General features: G+C 52.6%; 1 protein-coding gene across 3 annotated transcripts in view; it reads right to left on the reverse strand.

The window, feature by feature from the left end:
• ATP7B (ATPase copper transporting beta) overlaps positions 1-20,109 on the reverse strand; it is a 54,316-nt gene that overhangs the window by 30,880 nt on the left and 3,327 nt on the right. For all 3 annotated transcript variants that reach the window (XM_054586502.1, XM_054586500.1, XM_054586499.1), the window contains exon 3: positions 2,373-3,600. In XM_054586502.1, coding sequence (XP_054442477.1) covers positions 2,373-3,600 — 1,228 coding nt within the window. The remainder of the gene's footprint in view (positions 1-2,372; positions 3,601-20,109) is intronic.

The following is a 20,109-nucleotide window of genomic DNA, read 5'->3' on the forward strand; positions in this document are numbered from 1 at the left end:
AGAAACAGAAACAAAAAACACTTTCCTCCTGAAACTTGGTACAAAGACAAAGTAAAGTGGGGGCCGAGGAAGCCCCCCGACCAACCCACTAGGGAGGGCGCGCGGGCAGGAGGCAGCACGGCAGAGCCGGCCGCCCCGAGACCCGCCTCACCTAGCGGCTGCGGGAGGACGGGCGCGGGCCCCGCGGGTCCGGCCGCCCCAACAGCGGCCCACGGGCGCTTCTCAGCGCCTCGCTGGCCGCCCCCGCGGGCACGGAGCTCCTGCCAGCGGCTGAGCAACAGGCCCGGTCCGGCCGCGTTGGCACTGACATGCGGGGCCTGCGCCTTGGGATGGAAACAGCGAAAACATGACCCCCCACACCTCTGTCCCAAACAAAATGTCCCGCGCTCCCCCCCATCTTCAGCCTCTCCCTCCGCCGCCCCTCCTCCCCGTCCGCCCCTCCGCCCTCGGCCTCAGCCCCAGGGGTTGGCCCCTCCGCGCCAGGCCGGCGGTGACCCTCCCCGCAGCTCAGCCTTGGCCTCTCTGACCCGCGCGCTGTGTGTCCAGGACTCTACCCTCTTCTCAAGTCGTTTGTCTGCAAGACCTTCTTCCTCCAGGTGGCCGCCCCGCCGGTGGCCAGTGCTGTCCCATCCCTCCGCAGCCCCTTCCCTCACACCCACTCTTCCCAGCCTTCTGCCCCCGCCCCGGGCCCCACCGCTCAAACCTGCACTTCCGCCCCACGCACGCACCCTCGACCGGACCGAGCTTGGCGGCTGAGACCCGAGCGTCCTCCAGACCCCGGCTGGGCCCGCGAGCCCCACACCACACCCCGCCCCGCCCGCCAGGGGCCTCCTGCAGCAGCACCAGAGCTGTGCCCCCCCACCCCCCCGCGACCCATACCCACGGGTGACGCCCCGGGCCTTTACAGGGAAGTCCCCGCTCAGCTGGACGCGCAGGCCCCACGTGAGGCGGCCCGGCCACGGCCCCCCACCCCCCGCCCTTGCAGTCGGTGTCACACTCGAGCTGTAGCCGAAAGGAAAGTCCGGCTGCCTGCCGCCAGGAACGCCAACACTCGAGCGGCAGGTGCTGGCGGATTTTCAGGTGCCAGCCACCTGGGAGACGGAGCAGTCCGGTCTCAGGGCCCCCCACCCGCAAGAGGCGGTAGAGGTTTCTCCAAGGAGGGGGTGGGAAACAGAACAAAGAGATCAAGGGAGGAGGTCGACGGGCGCAGTCCCTTCCCGCAAGTCAAGTGAGGGTCCTGTGTGCCTCCCACTGGTTTAGTCACCCTGGCTCCACATTATCCCGGTTTTACGTCATCCAGGCTCCACGGCTGGTCAGCATCCGTCCAGCAGACGGCCTGTCTGAAGGTCAGAGCCTGTGCCTTCTGAAGTTAGTTCCTAGGACTCCTACACAAACAGGCTGTTTAACTACAAGCTACACATGAGCCAGAGTCAGCACTTAGGGGAGCACCATCAAGAGAAAGGCGGAGTGATTTACAACCCCCCACTGTTAGAGTCCCCCACTGTCACACAGCCCCACGGCCCGGGAAGCTCCTCCCTGGTCCCCTGCCCCTCCCGGCTCCCTCCCACTCACCCTCCAGAGGAGCCCTTCCTAAGCCCCTGGCCCAGGCTTGCACAGGGCTTGTCCCTACAGGTCCTGCCCTCAGGACCCCTCCCTCCACTGCTCCATAAGCTTGCAGGAGCCGCTGCGGGGCCGCGCCCAGTGGCCCACAGCTCAGCCGGCCTGGTGCACCGGGGAAAGGATGCAGCGCCTGCCGGGCTCCCGGGGCAGGAAAACGAAAGAACGTCGGCAAGGGAGTGGCCAGGGAGAGGAGCAGGGACGCAGGGATGGCCACAACCCTGGAAACTCTGGTGAGTGAGGTGACAGCAAGGTATGTGCACACCTGGCTTTGCGGAGATGGTCGCCACACCTGTCTTCTCACAGACATGGGGGGCGGGGCATGGGGCGGGGGAGCGGGCAAAGGAAACCATCCCCGACCCCTTCCCTTAATTTCCACTTTCAAGGGAACGGGCTGCGGGCGGTGCAAGGGAGGCCACGTTATTTTTATAGCTCTATTCTGTTTACCAGAGAAATCTTGAGAGGAAGGGTTGCTGCGTCCTTGGTTACAAAGGAGCCTGACGTCCCTACTGGACCCTTGAAAACCAACCAACCCCCCAATCCGAGTTCTGCTCAGAAAAGAAGGCAGGGATCCAAGGGCCTCCCCATTTGAGTCCCGGCTACAAGAGGCAAAACCTAAACACGTGGCAATTCCACCTCCTCTCCCCTGAAACACTTAGCACGCAGGGCCAGCTGCAGGACACCGGCCACCCGCGAGGGGGCAGAGGCCGGGGCGGGCGGTGCGGGGGAGGCTGCCAACCGTATTAACTACGTACCAGAAACGACCGAAGCCTCAAACCCCACGTCTTCCACGGCGGCTCGGAGCTCTTCGGGGCTCGTTACCGAGGGGTCATAGAGAATCGCTGCAGTCCCTTCCGCCAGAGACACTGATGTCTGCTGCACCCCTTCCCTCCGGCAGAGCAGGCCTTCGATGGACTGGACACAGGAGGCACAGTTCATGCCCGCAACAGCCAGCCGCACGGTGCGGCCCGCGCCTGGCCCCTGGCTTCCCTGGACCCCGCCCGGGGAGCGCCGCGCGGGAGGCCTGTCGTCTGTCCCACTTCCTTCTGCTCCGTCAGCAAGAGAGACTTTAAAGTGCCCCGGCGGAAGCGCCTCGATGGCCCTCCGCAGGCCCTCCGGGGAGGCAGAGGACGGGTGGAACTGGATCTGAGCGGTCCCGTCCTCCAAGGACACCTGAACGCGCCGAACCCCTGGGAGCTGGCTGACATTCTCTTCAATGTTCCGGACACAAGACTGACAGCGCATGCCCTCGACTCGCAGCTGCAGGGTGACCACGTGGTCCCCGGGGGGCTCCGCGGTCTGGGAGTTGTTGGCATTCTGGTTAGACGGTGAAGGTGTCTTTGAGTTGGTGCTCTGTAGCCGCCGGATGTCGATCCGCCCCAGGCTGACCGGAGCCACTTTGTTCTTGACGACAGCTTCAAATCCAAGGTCATTTACGTGGTCCCTGAGGTCTTGGGGTCCAATGAGGTAAGGCTGGTAAGTGACGACGGCCTCCTGGCTGCTGAGCGACACCCTGACGCGCACCACTCCCTGCAGCTTCCCGAGCTTGCCCTCGATGGAGCTGACGCAGGACTGGCAGGTCATGCCCTCCACCCGAAGCTTGACCACGGCCTCCAGGGCTGGCGAGGACCGGAGAGGCCAGGAGTCAGCCTTTCCTTCCGCGATGCTGGCCCCAAAGCCCATGTCCTCAATGTGACAGCAAATCTGCGGCAGGCTTATCACCGACGGCACGTACTTCACCACGGCGCTGCCGAGCTCCAGGGAAACCGTGATGCTCACGATGCCTCTCAAACTGGCAATCCCGTCCTCGACAGACGTCACACATGACTGGCAGGTCAGGCCCGAAATGCGGATGGTGCCGGTGGCCGCCTGCAAAGGGCACACGTTGTCCAGACTGCCCTCGTAGCCGGCGTTGTCAAACGCGAAACTCTGCTTCATCGCCGCTTCGCCGACGCGCGCAGGCAAAGAAAGTTTAGCCAGAATCTAAAAGAAAGAGAGAGAACTCTTTTTCAATCCTTAAAACTATTTTTTTCCCCTAAAATATCCCAGCTTGTCCAGCGCTGAGAAAATGGAAAGCAATGCCACCGGCGTCCAGTGCGGTCCCGGGAGGACAAGAGCGTGAAATGCAGAGAAAGAACAGGGCGGGTTGTGACAAGCGGAAGGCAGGTGGCTTTCTAACGTGTGGAAGGACTATTGAGGGAAACCCGCGACGTCCCCACGCACCGGCGCCGTTTTTGCCACTCACACTGGCACTCACAGACTTGACTCTCAGAGCCGGTGGCAGTGTCACCTCTCTGGAAGACAATGTGGCAATGCCTACTGAAATGACACGTTCACATAGTCCTTGACCCAGGAATTCTGTGTCTAAAAGCTTAGCCAAGACACATGCATGTTCATACGCGAAAGGAAGCATGCCACAAAGGCCTGGGAACGGCGCACACGTCTCCAAGGAAGAGGATGGTTAAGTTAGGGCACAGCCACGCGACGAGCACTACCCCGCTCTTACAAAGAACACGGCGACTCTGTCACTGCCGAAGACACTGGTGTCTACCACAGCGCCCAGGGAAAAGAGTGAGGCCCGGGACACAAGGCACTTCAGGTATCTGTCACTTCACAGCAAACCAAATTTAGGGGCTGCACCGAAAGCCCACGGCTTTTCAGTTTGGACAGGGCTCCATAGGGAAAGCTCGCTCTCGGCGCCGCGCAGCATCTTCCGGCGCGGACGGCACGGGCCGGGGCTCCCCTTCCACGCCCGCCCTCCTGTCCCCGGCAGGCGAGGCCGGCTGCCGTCTGGGAGCTGCTGGCAGAGACCTCCGTCCTCTTGCACGCAGCCTTTCCAAGGGCAGGCTGGGGACCTCACCTCTGGTGGCCTGCGGGCCCTCTGACAGGGCGCGTCACAGCGCCTCCCCCGGGAGCAGGTCCCAAAGCGCAAGCACTTAGGACGCCTGACCCTGCATTACACTAGCTGGCCATCGGCTGAAGCCGAGTCACATGGCCCAAGCTCAGTCAAAGTGGGAGGGAATTACATGAAGGCTTAAATATAGGGAGGTGTGTGTAGTTCATTGGGAAGACCACCAAAATAACCCACCGCAGCCGGCTGGCACTAGGTGGGTGAGAAAGACTGTTCCACACATAGATGCTTATACAGGCCTGGGTTCCCTCTGGGGGAACAGGTGAGGAACAGGGGCAGAGTCTGGGCGCGCGGGGCGCTTGCCGGGAGCAGGCGGCTGGGGTATGGGGGTGGGAGGGAAGTTACTTTTCACTGGACATCTTCTTGTGCATTACACAAGTGCTACCACATTCTAATCATTAACTTAACAATTAAAGTAAACAACATGAGCATAAAGGAGATCCAGAATAGTGACCTGATCGTAACAGGTATCAAGGAAATACATGTTTAACTGGAAAAGCTGAAGGGAAAACCTAAGAAAATAGCCAAGGACATTCCCTTTAGCGTAGCATCCTAGTAAGCAGACACTGCCTCCTTATAGTAAGACCTAACCCTCCATCACCCAGGAAAAATACACTTCTGCCCAAGTTATTTTTCTCGGTCTGCGGTCTAGCTACCACTCACCAAACCCCCAATCACAATGCTGGCTCTTAATCCCTGGATTACCGGCCCAAAGGGTTTGCAGAAGCGCTGGAAGCTATTTGTTTGTAGCAAACAATACCCAGAGGCCCCCTTCCTGACAGGCAGGTTTCTAACAACAAGCAGTTGTGGAGGACAAAGCTTCGCAAACAACACAACTCTGTGAAACACCAGAGTGCCCGTGGGTTTACAGCCTCCTCTTGGGTAGTTTCCGTGCACACACGTGGGGAGCGGTGTGGGGTGTGCTTTTCATTCCACTCTTCAGACAATCTTTGGTGGTACAAGCTCTCCCGTAATGAGTTCAAGGAGGTTTAGGTTTAAGGGCTCCTGGAGCAGCCAAGGAGAGTGGGCCCAGGACGCAAATCCTATGCCCGGGAAACCTCTGGGAAGCCCTGGCGGGTGCTCCTTAATTCTCCCTGAATCACACCCTCCTGGGGACAAGCAGCTGGGACTTCTGCGGGCCCAGCACCAGGCTGGGGGAGGACTTCTGCCAGCTGTGGGGGTTTTCATAAACTACTAATATCATAGGCATCAGGATTAGAAGGGGCTGGAAACACTAGAGAAAAGGGGGACGGCAGAGGCCAATCCAAAATGAATTTCTATTCTTTGCTATCTCTTTAGGCACCCAGGTCGCATGGAATTTGCTGAGAGTGCCAGGGCTTTAAAAAAAAAAATAGGTAAAGGAATATAAATTGTCGCTTCACTCAAACGGGGCAAGGAAAGGAAAACAAGACCTTCAGAGAGGCCAATCTGGTATGAAGAAATTGGAAACGGCGCAGCGGGTTTGGATGAAAAGTTTGCAAAGGCCGGCTGAAAGTCAAAAGCCCCAAAATGGCATGCCTTGTAGAAAAGACCTGTGATTCCAAATCTAAGCGCAACACAACCACAGTGGGAGAGCCACTGGCCGCTACGGCCGTCGCTCAGTTCTGCCTGGATCCCCTTAAACAGGGCGCCGCTTGCCCACTTACGCTGGAGATTTCTCTCACTCTGAAGGGTAACACCCTTAACCACTTACAAGCCAAAAATGTTATGTATGAATGCAACTTTTCCAATACATAACCTCCACCCCATACCACTCTATATTCCTGGACTTTCACGAATTCAAAATACATAAAGGTCCTGAGGGGTTTTTTTGTACGTACACAGACCCAATGATAGCAAATAGTTAATGATTCTCAGTGTTATTTTATGAGGATGACATTCTATATCCCTAATACTCCCTGTTATTCTATCAGTAGGTATTCTTATCACCATTTTACTATTGAAACAGACAGATTTATCGAAGGCCATAAATCCATTTAAATAACAGCTAGAATTTAAATGACCAGGTCAAAAGTCTAGCGTGCTCTTTTTCACAAAACAACTCTGGAGGTTACTTTTTCTTGTTAGCCACAGTAATTACGGGAAGAGACTACGAGGCGGAAAAGCAAAATGAAAGAAGCCCAGAAAAACAGCCACGCGGCACAGTCTGTAGCGAACGCAGCAGCCGGGCTTCCAGAGCCGGAGCCTGGCCTTCTCCCCCAGCATCTGCCCCCTCTGGCGATCGCAGGCACTTCGGAAAAACCACGGCAGAAATCAGCACTCCCTCTGCTTTCTTCAACACTCCTGACTCCCAACACATGCAGCTCCCAGGGGGCAGAGGGAGCAATGGTTTGGGGACCTTTACGTCCTCCTGAATGCACTGCGCCCCTGCCTCGCTCTCTTCCCATCTGGTGATTCAGCGGACGCCAGGGCTTCGCAGGGGAGAGGGCCAGAAGGGACTGCGTGAAGAGCTCTCCCCGAAGCAGGCAGCTGGGTGTCGGCCTCTAAAACCCCCGCTTAGGAAGAAGCAATGCCCCCATGTCAGACCTATGTGCACACAGACTTACAGGAGTATGTACACACATACTAATACATACATTTGAGGTTATTTACGGGTAAGCTATGAAATTCTATCTTTATATACAAGATGGGGCAAAAGTAGATTTGCAGTGGTTTGTATGGAAAATAATATAACAATTAATAAATAACAGCACAAGAATAATGTAAGAATGTAAGAATAAATAAGTCATGTACTCACGACTGTAAACCTACTTTGCCCTACCCACTGTGTATTTTCCAATTTTTAAAATTTAAATTAAAGAAAACATACAAGTATTCCTTTCATAGCAGGAAACAAACGTGGTTTTTCAGTTTATCTAAGGCAAGGAAGAAAACGTTCTGTCAAACCATACTAATATAAGCAACAGCACTATTAATGATTGTGATGGAGGCGGCAACGATGAACTGACGGTGCGCTCGCACACGGCTTTCTACGCTACAGAACAGCTACAGAACATTTGCTTGTACGTTTGTTTAAAAGGGTCTTTCCTACTTGTGGTGAATTCCCCAAGGACGCGTGGACAGCCTGGGGTATGAACTGCGGCCTCGCCCATGCGAGTCCAAGCCGTGCCTTCAGCGTAGGACAGGGCGGTAACACCCCCGTGACAGCCCTGCAGGGAAGCCTGACAGCCGAGGGGGCTGGGAAAGGCTGGCATCACAACTATTTGAAAATGACTGACTGACGACCAACACAGCCTCCTCACTTGATCTTCGAAAGCAGCTCAGGGGCGAGGGCAGGGAACTTATTTTCCACCATTTTACTGATGAGGAAAACTAATCATTAAAATTAACATACAGCCCTGGCTGGTGTGGCTCAGTGGAATGGGTGCAGGCCTGAGAATCAGAGGGTCGCTGGTTCGATTCCCAGTCAGGGCACAGGCCTGGGTTGCGGGCCAGGTCCCCAGTAGGGGGTGCGTGAGAGGCAACCACAGGTTGATGTTTCTCTCCCTCTTTCTCCTTCCCTTCTCCTCTCTCTAAAAATAAATATATAAAATATTTTTTAAAATTAGCATATATATTCCCCCACCCCCACTTTAACCCCTTCCAAGTGGCCTTTATCACTGTTCCACAAAGGTCCAGAAAGAGTTTCCAGTGATTGTTTATGTTTAATCTACCGAAGACAGGTTGATGAGGGCCCTGTGGGTGCTGTACGCCTGGGCTGTGGGTGCCCTCCAGGGGAATTCCATACAAATGACCATTTATTGCCTGTCCCCTCTTCACCACAGCAAGAAAAAGATACTAACCCTTACAGAGAAACTGGACGCAGTAGATCCACTATTGGCCCAGGAGAAAAAACGTAAAATTAACAAACCTTCATACATACATACATACAAACATAGTTTTCTACAAACAACAAAGTAAAATTTCGGAACCTACAAACTAGAAGGCCTCTCCAAGAAGCACCCCCGTCTCACCTCCAGACACCCCCTCACACTCTCATTCCACACAGCTTTACCATTGGCTGTTTCCGCGGATTCCATTGCTTTTCACATCTACGTGCTAGAACAACGATTTCATCAGTTTTCTCACTCAAGAGCACTTCCTTCTTCCTCCTTCTGAATCGTCTCTCCCAAAGAAACTTTAAACAGGAAGCCTATCACTATCATCTTCTGTCAGGATCTTGGAATATTTTTTTGCATTTGAAAAAAATAGTTTGTCAGAACTATGGGATCATAATGGCCTTATGTCATTGCCAAGAATTATAGTAAGATAATGATCTAAAAGACCTACATTAGATACATGCAATATTATCACTGGTTAGAAAAAATGTCAGCAATGCTATTAAGTTAATTCAGGTACTTGTATGGCAGAAGTCACTGAACTTAAGATTCTTTTTGTTTTTAATCATTATTATGGGTAAGTTGTGTATGGCTATCAGATTTGATGAAATAATGCCATATTTTATCACACAAAAACATATACTGCTGTCACTAATAAAGGTAGTGGTTTGTGCCTAGAATTATATTATAACCAGCTATACATTAAAAAAAATACTCATTTCAAAGATTTCGGTACAAACTTAATGTTTGTAATTTATTCTACTCTATAAAGTTATGATAGGAAATTCCTACTTAAAATAATCCTGAGAAAAAGAAATACGAGTGGTTGATAAACCTTTTAAAAAAGAATATCTGGTTAACTGCTATTTGACAAGGGAGCCAGGATAGTTTGATGGAGAAAAGGCAGTCTCTTCAATAAAAGGTGCGGGGACATTGGAGAGTCACGTGTAGGAGAATGAAACTGGATTCCTGTCTTACACCACTCACAAAAATTAACACGAACGGCTTCTGGACTTACACATGGGAATGAAAACCATAAAACCCCTACAAGAAAACACAGGAAAAAAGCTCCCTGTGAGGGTCTCGTCAACGATTTTTTTTTTTTTTTTTTGGATGTGAAACCTAACGTACAATCAACAAAATAAAAAGCAAGGGAGACCACATCAAACTAAAAAGATTCTGCCCAGCTAAAGAAAACAAAATGAAGACAAACTATAAATGGGAAAACCACTTCCAACCATACAGCTGGTATGGGGTTAGTATCCAAAATATATAAAGAAGAATTCATACAACTCAGTAGCAAAAACACACAAATAATCCAATTAAAACATGAGCAGAGGTCTGAACATTTTTCCAAAGACAGGCAGATGGCCAACAGGTACGTGTTAAAGACGCTCAACATGACTAATCATTAGGAAAACGCAAATCAAAACCACTATGACATCTCACCTTAGACCTATCAGAATCGCTATTATCAAGAATGTAACAAATGGTAGAGAGGGTGTGAAGAAAAGGGAACCCTCAAGTACTGCTGGGGTGGGGGGAATGTAAACTGGTGCAGCCACTACGGAAAATAGTACGAAGTCTCCTTAGGAAATTAAAAATAGAACTACCCCATGATTCAGCGATCCCACTTCTGGGTATTTATGTGGAGGAAAGTTGAAGAGATCTACACCCCCATGGTCACTGCTACATTATTTACAATATCCAAGTCCTGGAAGCAACTGAAAGTGCCCACCTGTGGATGAATGGCTAAAGAAAATGCGATCACACACAGGCACACAGGAACACGTATTATTCAGCCCGCCCTGCTGGGTCTGCTAATACGCGGGGTGGGGGGGTGGGGGTTGGGGGCAGGGGACTGCTGGGGGCCCTCCCCAGGCTTCCTGTTTTCACCAGTCCTGCCTTAAAAGACATCCCCCCGCTCCCCGAGCCAGTCCAAAACACAGAAGCAACTTCCAGCTCACTCAACATCATGATCTCGATCTAAATCGTACGTGTTCGATGTAAACTATAAGCACAGAAACCCACTAACCACAACCACAGCTGCGAGGTGTTTTATTGTTCACAGGGGCTACCGGCGTCTGCGAACAAGGCACCTGCGAGCCGACTTTCCAGTCCCGATAAATCAGCAACTCTCTCATACGCAGACATTTTCAAAACTCTGGGCCAGGATATTAAGTTATACTTCCACACCCGCATGGCAAAGCAAGGGGCGTGTCCTCAGGCAGATCTAGGATTAGATCCTCCTGGCAAATTACCTAACCTCTCCATCTCAGCTTTCTGTCTGAGAAAAGCGGACGGTGATTTAAAGGGGGATGATGATGAAATGAAGTGACATGAGCAAGGTCCCTTCCACATTCCAAGCGCTAAATAAGCGGGCTCTCAAACAGATCCAGTGTTTGATTTACGACAGACACGGAGTCACTCCATTGTTAACAGTGAGCAACAAGTACACAGCCGTAACTGATGTTTACTTGTTTTTATCATCATAAACCAGCACCCACAGGTTTCCCCATTTGAGGATAATTTAAATGCTTTCTGAAATAATCCTAAATGTTAAAGTGGAACTATAAATAAAACAGATGCTATAGCTGTGTATAACTGTCCACAAACTATTAAGTAAAAAATACAAGATATGTAATACTATGTATGACCTGTTCCAATATTTATTTTAAAAAAATGTGTGAACACATACACATATAAATACACATACTCATAGGTATAATGGGAAAAGAGTTGGGCATTGGGTGGCTTTTATTTCCTTCTTTATACTTTTCTACATTCCTAATATAGCATCTTAAATTTATTTTGTATAATACGCATGCGTTACTTTTATAATCAGAACTTTAAAAAAAAAAAAGGTAAACTGTGCTCAGATGTTCACTGGCTGACATAGTTCTACCAGATATTCATAGAGAACCAGCCACGTCTCCGAGGTGGGAATTCTAGTGAAAATTGTAATTTTGGCAGAAAACAGTATTTCGCATTTATACAGTACCCTACGAAGTGTCTTCACAGTCCTGTGAGGCGGGACCTACCCGCCCACCTCGCAACGAGGATGGGCAGCTGCAGGAGCCTCGGGCTCACCTGCTGGGCCCAGGGCCTGGCTCTGGCCGAGGACGCGGCCACAGCGGCCACGGGCTCCCGGCCGGCTGGTCACCAGCGGTCCCCCAGTCATGTGACGTTAGCGCTGGCCTTTAAAAATCATGAGAGCTTCACATTCAGATACCTCAGACAGAAGTCAGAACATTTTAAAGAAGTGCTCTCAAGCATTTTCAAAAAAAAAAAAAAATTTGCTATTTTGCTATCTTAGACAGTGAGCTAAAAAATACAAAAGCTGACCACGAACTACATAAATGTACATTTAAGACCCCTTCCTACATAAATCCATCGCATAGTACAAATTCAAAACCTCTTTTCACAAAATTTTCTTTGGTCTTGGGGACTTCTTAAGCAACTAGCACTAGGAAAACAAACAAACTCCTAAAGGGGCAAAGCATTTATGAAAGCTTCCCTGCGTATCTCAATAGTCTTTTTCTCTCCACCTACACAAGGCAATGAAAGGGACCCCTCCAGACCACCAGCCCCACCAGAAATTCCTACTAAACAGTACCATTTTTTTTACAAAATGTTACGCTGCCTTACTTTTGAATATTACAACTTTGATGTGCTTAAGAGCAGCTTCATTTTGCAGCCAACATTTTCAAAATGTTTACTGAGTGGAAATGTGGAGGTTAATAAAATCAGGAACACTTTAAAAAAAAAAAGGGGGGGGATCCATTTTTGTCTGATACGTATTTTGGGAAATTGTTGCTCTCCAAAGGCTTTAAAGTATCCTGAAAGTATGAAGCAATAAAACCCACAGTTTATCCACCACGGACTTCGCCTCCGGAGGCCCCGCCACAGGTGTCAGCAGTGTACCCATCCTCTCACGCCCCACCCCCGACCTGCACCCCGACCCTCAGGGAAGCCGGGGAAGAAACCCCCATCTGTGAACCAAACCCACCCCCCGCTCCCACTCCCGGTGGTTTTCAGCCCTTCTGCAATGGTACCGACCTGACGGAAACTGATTTCCTGGGTCCCATTCAAAACCTGCTGGGACAATTCTGATGGGGGAGAGCCTTCCTCCAAGGACGCAGGTCTGGGGGGACCCCTGGCCGCAGGACTCCTCCTGAAGGACCAGCGCTTGCAGACGGACAGCAGCACCACCCGGGAGTCCCGCAGAGTCGCCAGGAAGGACTGCCGAGGGCTCCGGGGCGGCTCAACCCCCGCTTTCTCCATCGCTGCGTCCAGGGTCACACCTTCCCCTGACGACTGGGTCACCTTCGAAGGCAATGGTTTCAAAGGGTCCCCTAACTAGCAATGGGGAAGGCACCTTCTGCGCTCGGCCCCGCAGGTCCCGGCTCGGCTCCCGGGCCAGCCCCGGAAAAGCCGCCGGCGTCTTCAGTCTGGCGGGCAGCGAGCCACCCGTCTGCGCATTTGCTCGCTCGTCACACTGCGTTCGGCACGGGGACTCTGCACACGGCCCGCACGTGCCCTGCCCAGGGCTGCCCGCACTGCGGAGGCAGGGCCAGGGGCCCGCGCGAGGCTCCCTTCTGGCCACGTGCACTTCCAAAGCCCAGCCTAGAGGCGGTGGGGGAAGGCCACTTTGGACTGACAAATTCCAGCACCTTCTCGGAATAACTTCAGCTGCCCCCACAGCTCCAGGGCGCAGGTGCGCAGGGCCCTAGGGGAGAGCAGCATTTCCCCGGCAACCTGACTTGCATTTCCAAGGCGGAACAAAGTGCCACGTCTCCTGCAGCTTTGTTTGCCGCTGGACCCATGGCCGGACCTCGGTGAGAACGGGCTGTAGAAACTCGCTGCGTAACGAGGCTTTTCCGTGTTTTATCTGTGGCAGAGCAGCCAGAACACACAATTCAGGCTTCTCAGGTGCCTCCCCCCCCGCCCCCGCCCCGTTCCACAGGCGGATTAAGAGACACTAGAGAGTGTGGTAAGGGGGCGGCCTCCTCCTCGGAGCGCAGCACTGGCCCCCCACCCCCCGCGGAGGCACAGCGCCCCCAGCCGCCGATCCTGGCAACGCCTCCGGAGCAAGTTCGCATGCAGCGTCCACACTGAGGACCCAATCGCGCCGCTGGTAAGACAGTCACTCCGCGTCCTCCTGCATTACTCCCCGCGTCCGCCCCACAAGGTGCTGCTGGGGGAGGGCGTGTCAGAGGGCTGCGCGTCCAATGAGGGCGTTTAGAACACGTCCCTTCTGCGCAAGGCCACCAGGCGTCTGCCTCTGTAAGGGCTGCCTACCAAGGACCCTTCCGCCCCAGGAACTCCTGGCCGGGAGGTCCGCTGTCCTCTGTGGCGGAAGGCGGCCTCCTCCCCGGTCCACCCACCGCAGGCCCTCGGCGGCTCTTCCTGATTTTTCTGCCTCCCAGTCACCCTGGGGGGAGGCGGCCACGTGTTGGCTCTACTTCTGGATCACACTCAGAGAAGCGGACTCCCAGGTGGGTCCGGGGGCCTCCTATCTTCCATGCGCTCATCCAAATAACGACCCGCCTCCACTTCCAAGAAATGCCGTTCCAACCTGGGACCGAAGGGACGCCTGATGCCGAGGGCCTCAGAGGGTAGAGAAACATTGACGTGAGAGAGAAACAACTATTGGTTGCCTCTTGTACACGCCCTGACCAGGGACTGAACTCACAACCTACCTACGTGCCCTGGCGCGGAATCGAACCCGAAACCTTTTGGTGTACAGGACAGCGCTCCAGCCAATTGAGCCACGCGGCCAGGGCTCGGCTGTCTTTTAAAATATAAGTTACTACCCTTATTTCAACTTGTCCTTGGTGATACGAGATCATAAATAAAAATGCTTCTTCTGTGCTGTAGCAGTGAATAGTTTAGAAGGAAAGTATGTTGGCACCATACGCCCCAAGTGGTTTTGAATAGTCCATCCTGTTAGTACCGTGAACTCTGGAAAAATTTAAATACTTTACTGTAAAATACTTTTCCTTCTCCTAAATGGTCACTCAGACCATTGGTCACACAGCCAGAAAAAGGAGGCAGGGGCCAGGTTATAAAGGGCATGAAGCTTTGACTTTGTCCTGTGGACAGCGGTGGATCATCAGCTTTTAAACAGAGCACTTACCTGACGATGTTTGTGACTTAGAAACCCAGTTTGAGCAGACAGGAGGATGACCGCTGCGGGGTGCGGGGGAGCGGGCGGGCGGTTATAGGGTTGTAAGGAGAGAAGAAATGAGCCCTGGCTGGTGTGGCACAGTGGATTGAGCACTGGCCTGCGAACCAAAGGGTCACTGGTTTGATTCCCCAGCAGGGGGTGCACGAGAGGCAACCAAACATTGATGAAAGAAAAGAAAAAAAGGAGCAAAGAAATTAATAGTAGAATGGGATTAAACACACGAGGAGCCCTCCAGGCTCAGGCTCGGCTCAGGCTCAGCATTGACTGATGACAGCAGGTGACACAGAGGGAGGCCCTGAGGATGGCGATGCCACCTCCAGCTTGGCAGAGAAGAGGAGGAATGTGAGGGGAACAGGTCTGGGGGGAACTGCTGGATTCGCCTCTGCTCCCATAGCACCCATAGCACCCTGCACAACAGCCAGGGCTCCGGCCACTCTCCCAGACTGGAGAGTCCGGGTCCGGTCCAGCTCCTCTTTTGGGCACCTTCCCTCTTCCCCCTTCCTCACCCCTGACCCCTAGGTTTCCGCCCCCTCCTCCTCTTCTAATCCCCCGCATCTGTAAACTCTGCCTCCTCCGAGGCGTGTCCACCCCCATCTCCCAGGATCAGGCCCGCCAAGTCCACAGGCCGGCAGCCTTTGGGTCTGGACACTGGAGAACAAGCCGCCTCCCTCCCCCAAGGCTGCACTCAGGCCGGCCCTGGGCACCTGGAAACCCTGTAAGCGCCCCGAAGATAAGGTTCTTCTGTCTTTGCCCACAGACCTAACAAGGTGATGAACAAGTATCAGATGTTAAGGAGATACGGGCTGAGCCGGACTACAGGTCAGACCTAGAAATTCGCGGCAAACTCTGCTCGTCTCTCACACACCCCTCCTAGGACTACGGCCTTCGAGTGTCTCCTCCTACACTATTTTGTCTCGCACACATGCAAATCCCTTTTTCCAAAGCAAAACTCACCGCTGTACCTCCTACCCACCTTCCCAGTTTCTGCGACTCTTTTCTGTATAAAAATAAAAATCGCTTTGGTGCCCTAAACAATCCTTTGCAACCTGAGAAGCCTGGGTCCAAGGCAGATGGGCAGCTCCTGTTACCAGGAGCCTCCAGGACAAAGGACCCTGTTTGGCGGGAGGACATCTGATTCAAGGATTTCAACACTCACCAAAATGACCTGCTCAGCCCCGCCAGAGGCTAGCACTGGGCAGGGCTCAGAAAATCCCCTGGGCTGGTCCTCTCAGGACAGCAGGAGTCCGGGGTCCCGGAACAGGGCAGAATGACAGCGTGACGCTAAGCTGCACCCCGGGAAGCGGCAGCCCAGAGGGTCCCCCATACAGAGAGCAAGAGGAGTACGAGAGCCTATCCTTTACCACGGGGGCGGAATAGTCATAAATGAACACAACGGAGAGCCTGAGCGCCAAATATGTAAGTGCTGTGCACAAAAGAAGATACTTTCTGCCCTCACGGCTTTATGACCAAGTTAGGAGAGAAGAACAGTAGAGGACAGTATTAAAATACTGAAAAATGGCCCACCCATTAGGTGCTGGGGGGGGCGGGGCTGCTGCAGGCCAGAGGTGCCCTGGTGCCTGCGGGACTGAGCTCCGCGCGCCTTTCACTTGAGCGCACTGACCGGGGCAAATACACAAAGAACCTAGGCCAGCTCTCTAGCCCGAGCGCTTTTAGATACAACTGAACAGCCTAGGCGGGAAATTACAGCGGTTCCAAACCATCAAGAGATGGGACAGGGCCACCAAGAGAAACAGAGGCTGAGGTCATCAGGGAGTAGAAGCCTGTGCCTCGACTCCACGGCTCTCCCTGCACCTTCGACCTCCTTGGCCGCCCTCTCCCTCGGGAGCCCGCCCGGCATGACTCCCACGCTGGTCACCTCCACGTTCCAACAGGCTCCAAGTCTGTCTCCCTGCGGCCGGACAGGGAGACAAGCCTCACTGAGGCTGGCCCGCTCGTGCATGACGGCGAGCGGCGAGAGGGTTCTGGTGCCACTGGCCGTGCACCCAGCCCTCTCCACTCTCCTGGACAGCGACCAACACCCCCCACCCCACGCCAGACCTCCATTCCCCCCACCCTTGAAGCTGCCCGGATTGACGGGCCTGTTCCCCGCAGCACTGGAATAACAGAAGCCATCAGAAGAGAACCCACAGGCACCTCTCCCACTGCTGAGGGAACCCCCCCCCTCCCCACCAGGGAGCTGTCCCTGCTCCCAGGTCAGCCTCAGGCGCCCACCGCTCCTAGTTTCCCCCTACCCTCCCACAGCGGCTTCTCGGAATCCCTGCAGCGAGCCTACTAGTCCCCCACCTCAGGATGGCTCTGGCTGGGCATCTAACTCTTCCCCTGTCTGTGCTCACTCCTTGGGGACCTCGGTTCAGTCCAGTGGAAACACCACCTACAGCCAGCAACTGCCGTACTCCACACTTACACACCCAAGTGCCTACACAATACCTCCTGTTGGGTATTTATCATGCATCTCAAACATTAACTTGTCTGCAACTGAGCTTCCCTGCTTCCTCATCTTAGCAAATGGCAACTCCCCCCTCCCACTCTCCCAGGGAAAGTCCTGGATTCATTGTTGCTAAATCATTTCCTTTCAAATCACATGTAAATGTCCAGTAAATTCTGTCAGTTCTAGCTTCAAAATATCTCCAGCACCTAACTGCTCCTCTGTACCTCCACTAGAAGGTACCAGGACAGGGAGGCCCGAGGCCACAGCCTGTGCTAGAACTAGGAAGGCATGTCACCGGTTGAACACCTGACCCGAGGCTCCCTATTATCAGAAGCTACTGAGGCACAGACCGACCTCCTGCTGGAAACCGCTGACTCCTTGCCGCCCTCCCCTCTCCCTCGGGATTTTCCCAGAGGCAGAGCCATAAATCTCCTGGACTTTCTGTCAACCCGGAGCAGAGGACATTGCCTTGCAAACACCTATACCCAGGACACCCAGGCAGGTCAGCAGGGTGACTCACCCTCCCCAGGGGGATCTGCTACACACCCTCAAAAAACGCTCCTACCCTCTCCCTTGACACCGGACTCGGCCTGCCTGATGGCCATGTCCTGCCTCCAGTAAAAGCCCTTCTTTGGACCTTTTTGGCTGCCAGTCCTTTCTTAGCCACCTCATCACATCCACCACTACAACAATGGTCCAAGCTACCAGGATAACACACTTGCCCTGTTAAAATAACCTCCTAAGGGAGCCTCTGGCTTCTGGTCTCACCCCGAACCTGTCTTCCCAGCACAAAAGCCGGAGGAATGGCCTTACAGAGGAAGTCAGGTGAGGACAATCCTCTAAAATCCCTCCCGGGCATTTCCTTATATTCAGACAGAAACCTCAATTCCTTCAAAGGACCTAGAGAACCTTCTAGAATCTGCCCCACCAGTAGCTTTCAACTTATCCTCACACCCCTCATCCTCACTCCCGCTGCTAAAACCACTCCGAGCTTTGAGTTCCTGGAACAAAGCATGGCCCGCGCCTACCTCAGGACCTCTGTGTGCTGGCTGGTTCCCCACGTAGACACGCTCTTCCCCGGGCACCCCCAGCCCCCCAGCCCCCCTGTATCTGAAAGGCCCATTTCCTCACCTCCTCCAGCTCTTTGCTCAAATCTTGGTGGCTCCCCCTTCCTCACCTTGTTTACATTTCAAACATTCCCCACTTCCTATTGTATCCTTTCCCAATTGCTTTTCCCCAGAACACTCAACTACCATCTGACACAAGGTATATATTTTACTTGTTTATTGTCTCCCAATTGAGATTTAAGTTCACAAGTGCAAGAATTCTGTTTTCTTCGCTCACAGCTGTATTGCCAGCACTAAAACGGTGCTTAGACTTCAGTCTCTTAATAAATATTTATTGAATAAATCAATGACAGAGAATGCCCAACCAAACCGTTATTTGTTCGCTATAAACACAGATCAGAATGTGATCGGCGCTATAAAACACTAAACCTTCCGACAAATATTCAACCTGCATTTGGAAGATGCCTCAGGCGAAGCTGGCTCTCTATCCTCCACTTACTTCTCTTGCTCCAAGCCAGGTGAGTACTTAAAACGACTTTAACATTGTAACTTGTGGCCCAACATTTGGCTTGTTGCAGCTTCTGCTCTGAAACTGCTTGCAAGGTATGATTTTACCCTTTGGGGCTCTGAAACCACCTGCAGAGCAGGCAGCCCGCCTGGGCTGCTTGTACTGTGTCATAAATTGTAGAAATAACAATCCCTGCACTATAATTGTGTGATGGGGGCGGGGAAGACCCTTTTTGTTCCAGAGGCCTGCACTAAAACTGGGACTTTGCCAAATGCTTAATCATATATTACCCATTGTTCTCATCTTACAACCCTACTTGCTTGACCCCTGTGTCGTCAGCTAAGTATGTGGTCTTGTTTCCCCTGGAACACATCTCTGATCCTCAGCTCCTTCCTTGCAACTTGTGCCTTTGAAAACCTTGCCCTATCCCCTCCACTTTGGAGTGTATTCTTGGTTCATACCAGGGGTATGTCCCTGGTTTGCAAATCATTATCTGTGAAAGGGGGGCGCTCAAACATTGGAAAAATTTTAGTTTCAAGGAATAGCTAATAAATTCAGCAACCCATGCATGTATAAAGCTCTCGTTTCAGGAACTGAAGGCATGACCCACACCGTGATTCCGGGAGACCACACGCAGTTCCACCTTTGTGCCTCAGGAGGACTGCACGCCATCACGGTGGTATCTGAGCCATTATACTCCAGGGTGAGACCCCCACCGGCCAAGGACATAGATAAAGACCACCACCGCCCAGGGCACAGATGAAAGAATACTGCAGCTTTTTATCTGATTAACTTTTTCCCCGGATTCCAAACCCCTAACTTGCACTTTTCTTCTCCGTAGGAAAGGGGTCAGTTTAAAAAAGAATTGAAGGCAGGCTGTTAGGGTACAGACCTGCCCCTTCTCGGATCTCCTGCCATCTGCAGAAAGCCCCAGTAAAGATTCAGCCCAACCCCCGTCTTTGCTTATTAGGCTGACTTTTCCGGTTTCACAAGGAACCCCTCATTGTTATCTTGTTGCCCAAATACCATCTCTAAGTGCTGTAGATGTTCATTGTTACCTATCCTGTAGCCACCAATGTAAAAGAAGTATTTGTCTCTTCATTTCCCTTTTTACCCAATCCCAGGGATTTCCCTGCTTTGCCTTCTGCCACCTCCCTAATCCACCACCAGTGAATTTCATGTAACCCTCTTTGTGTCTCCTCCTCTGACTGTAAGGGATACAATAAAACACAAAATTGCCATTCTCCTGAGTGTCTTCTCAATCCATTGAGATTCTGCTTCCCAGGAATTATTGCCAGGTTGGCTCACATAAACTCATAAAAACTGTCTACAGGTTTGGACATTTCTTACGTCAACAGTTCTAAGAGAAGCTAAGAAGCTGGAGTTTTACACAATATAAAGTCGCCTAAGCTTAAAATGTTGAACACTGCTACAAAGTTCTGGCCAGCGAAATAGAAAGAAAAGCTGTAAGTTGGGGCTCCTGAGAAGGCTCTTAAAAAGGAGGCAGGCCTGTGCTGAGACTCAAGTTTGTATGTCTAAAGAAACGCTG

The sequence above is a fragment of the Pteronotus mesoamericanus genome, unplaced genomic scaffold, assembly GCF_021234165.1.
Source record: "Pteronotus mesoamericanus isolate MK-2021 breed Mesoamerican mustached bat unplaced genomic scaffold, CSHL_Meso_final contig_94, whole genome shotgun sequence".
Lineage (NCBI taxonomy): Eukaryota > Metazoa > Chordata > Mammalia > Chiroptera > Mormoopidae > Pteronotus > Pteronotus mesoamericanus.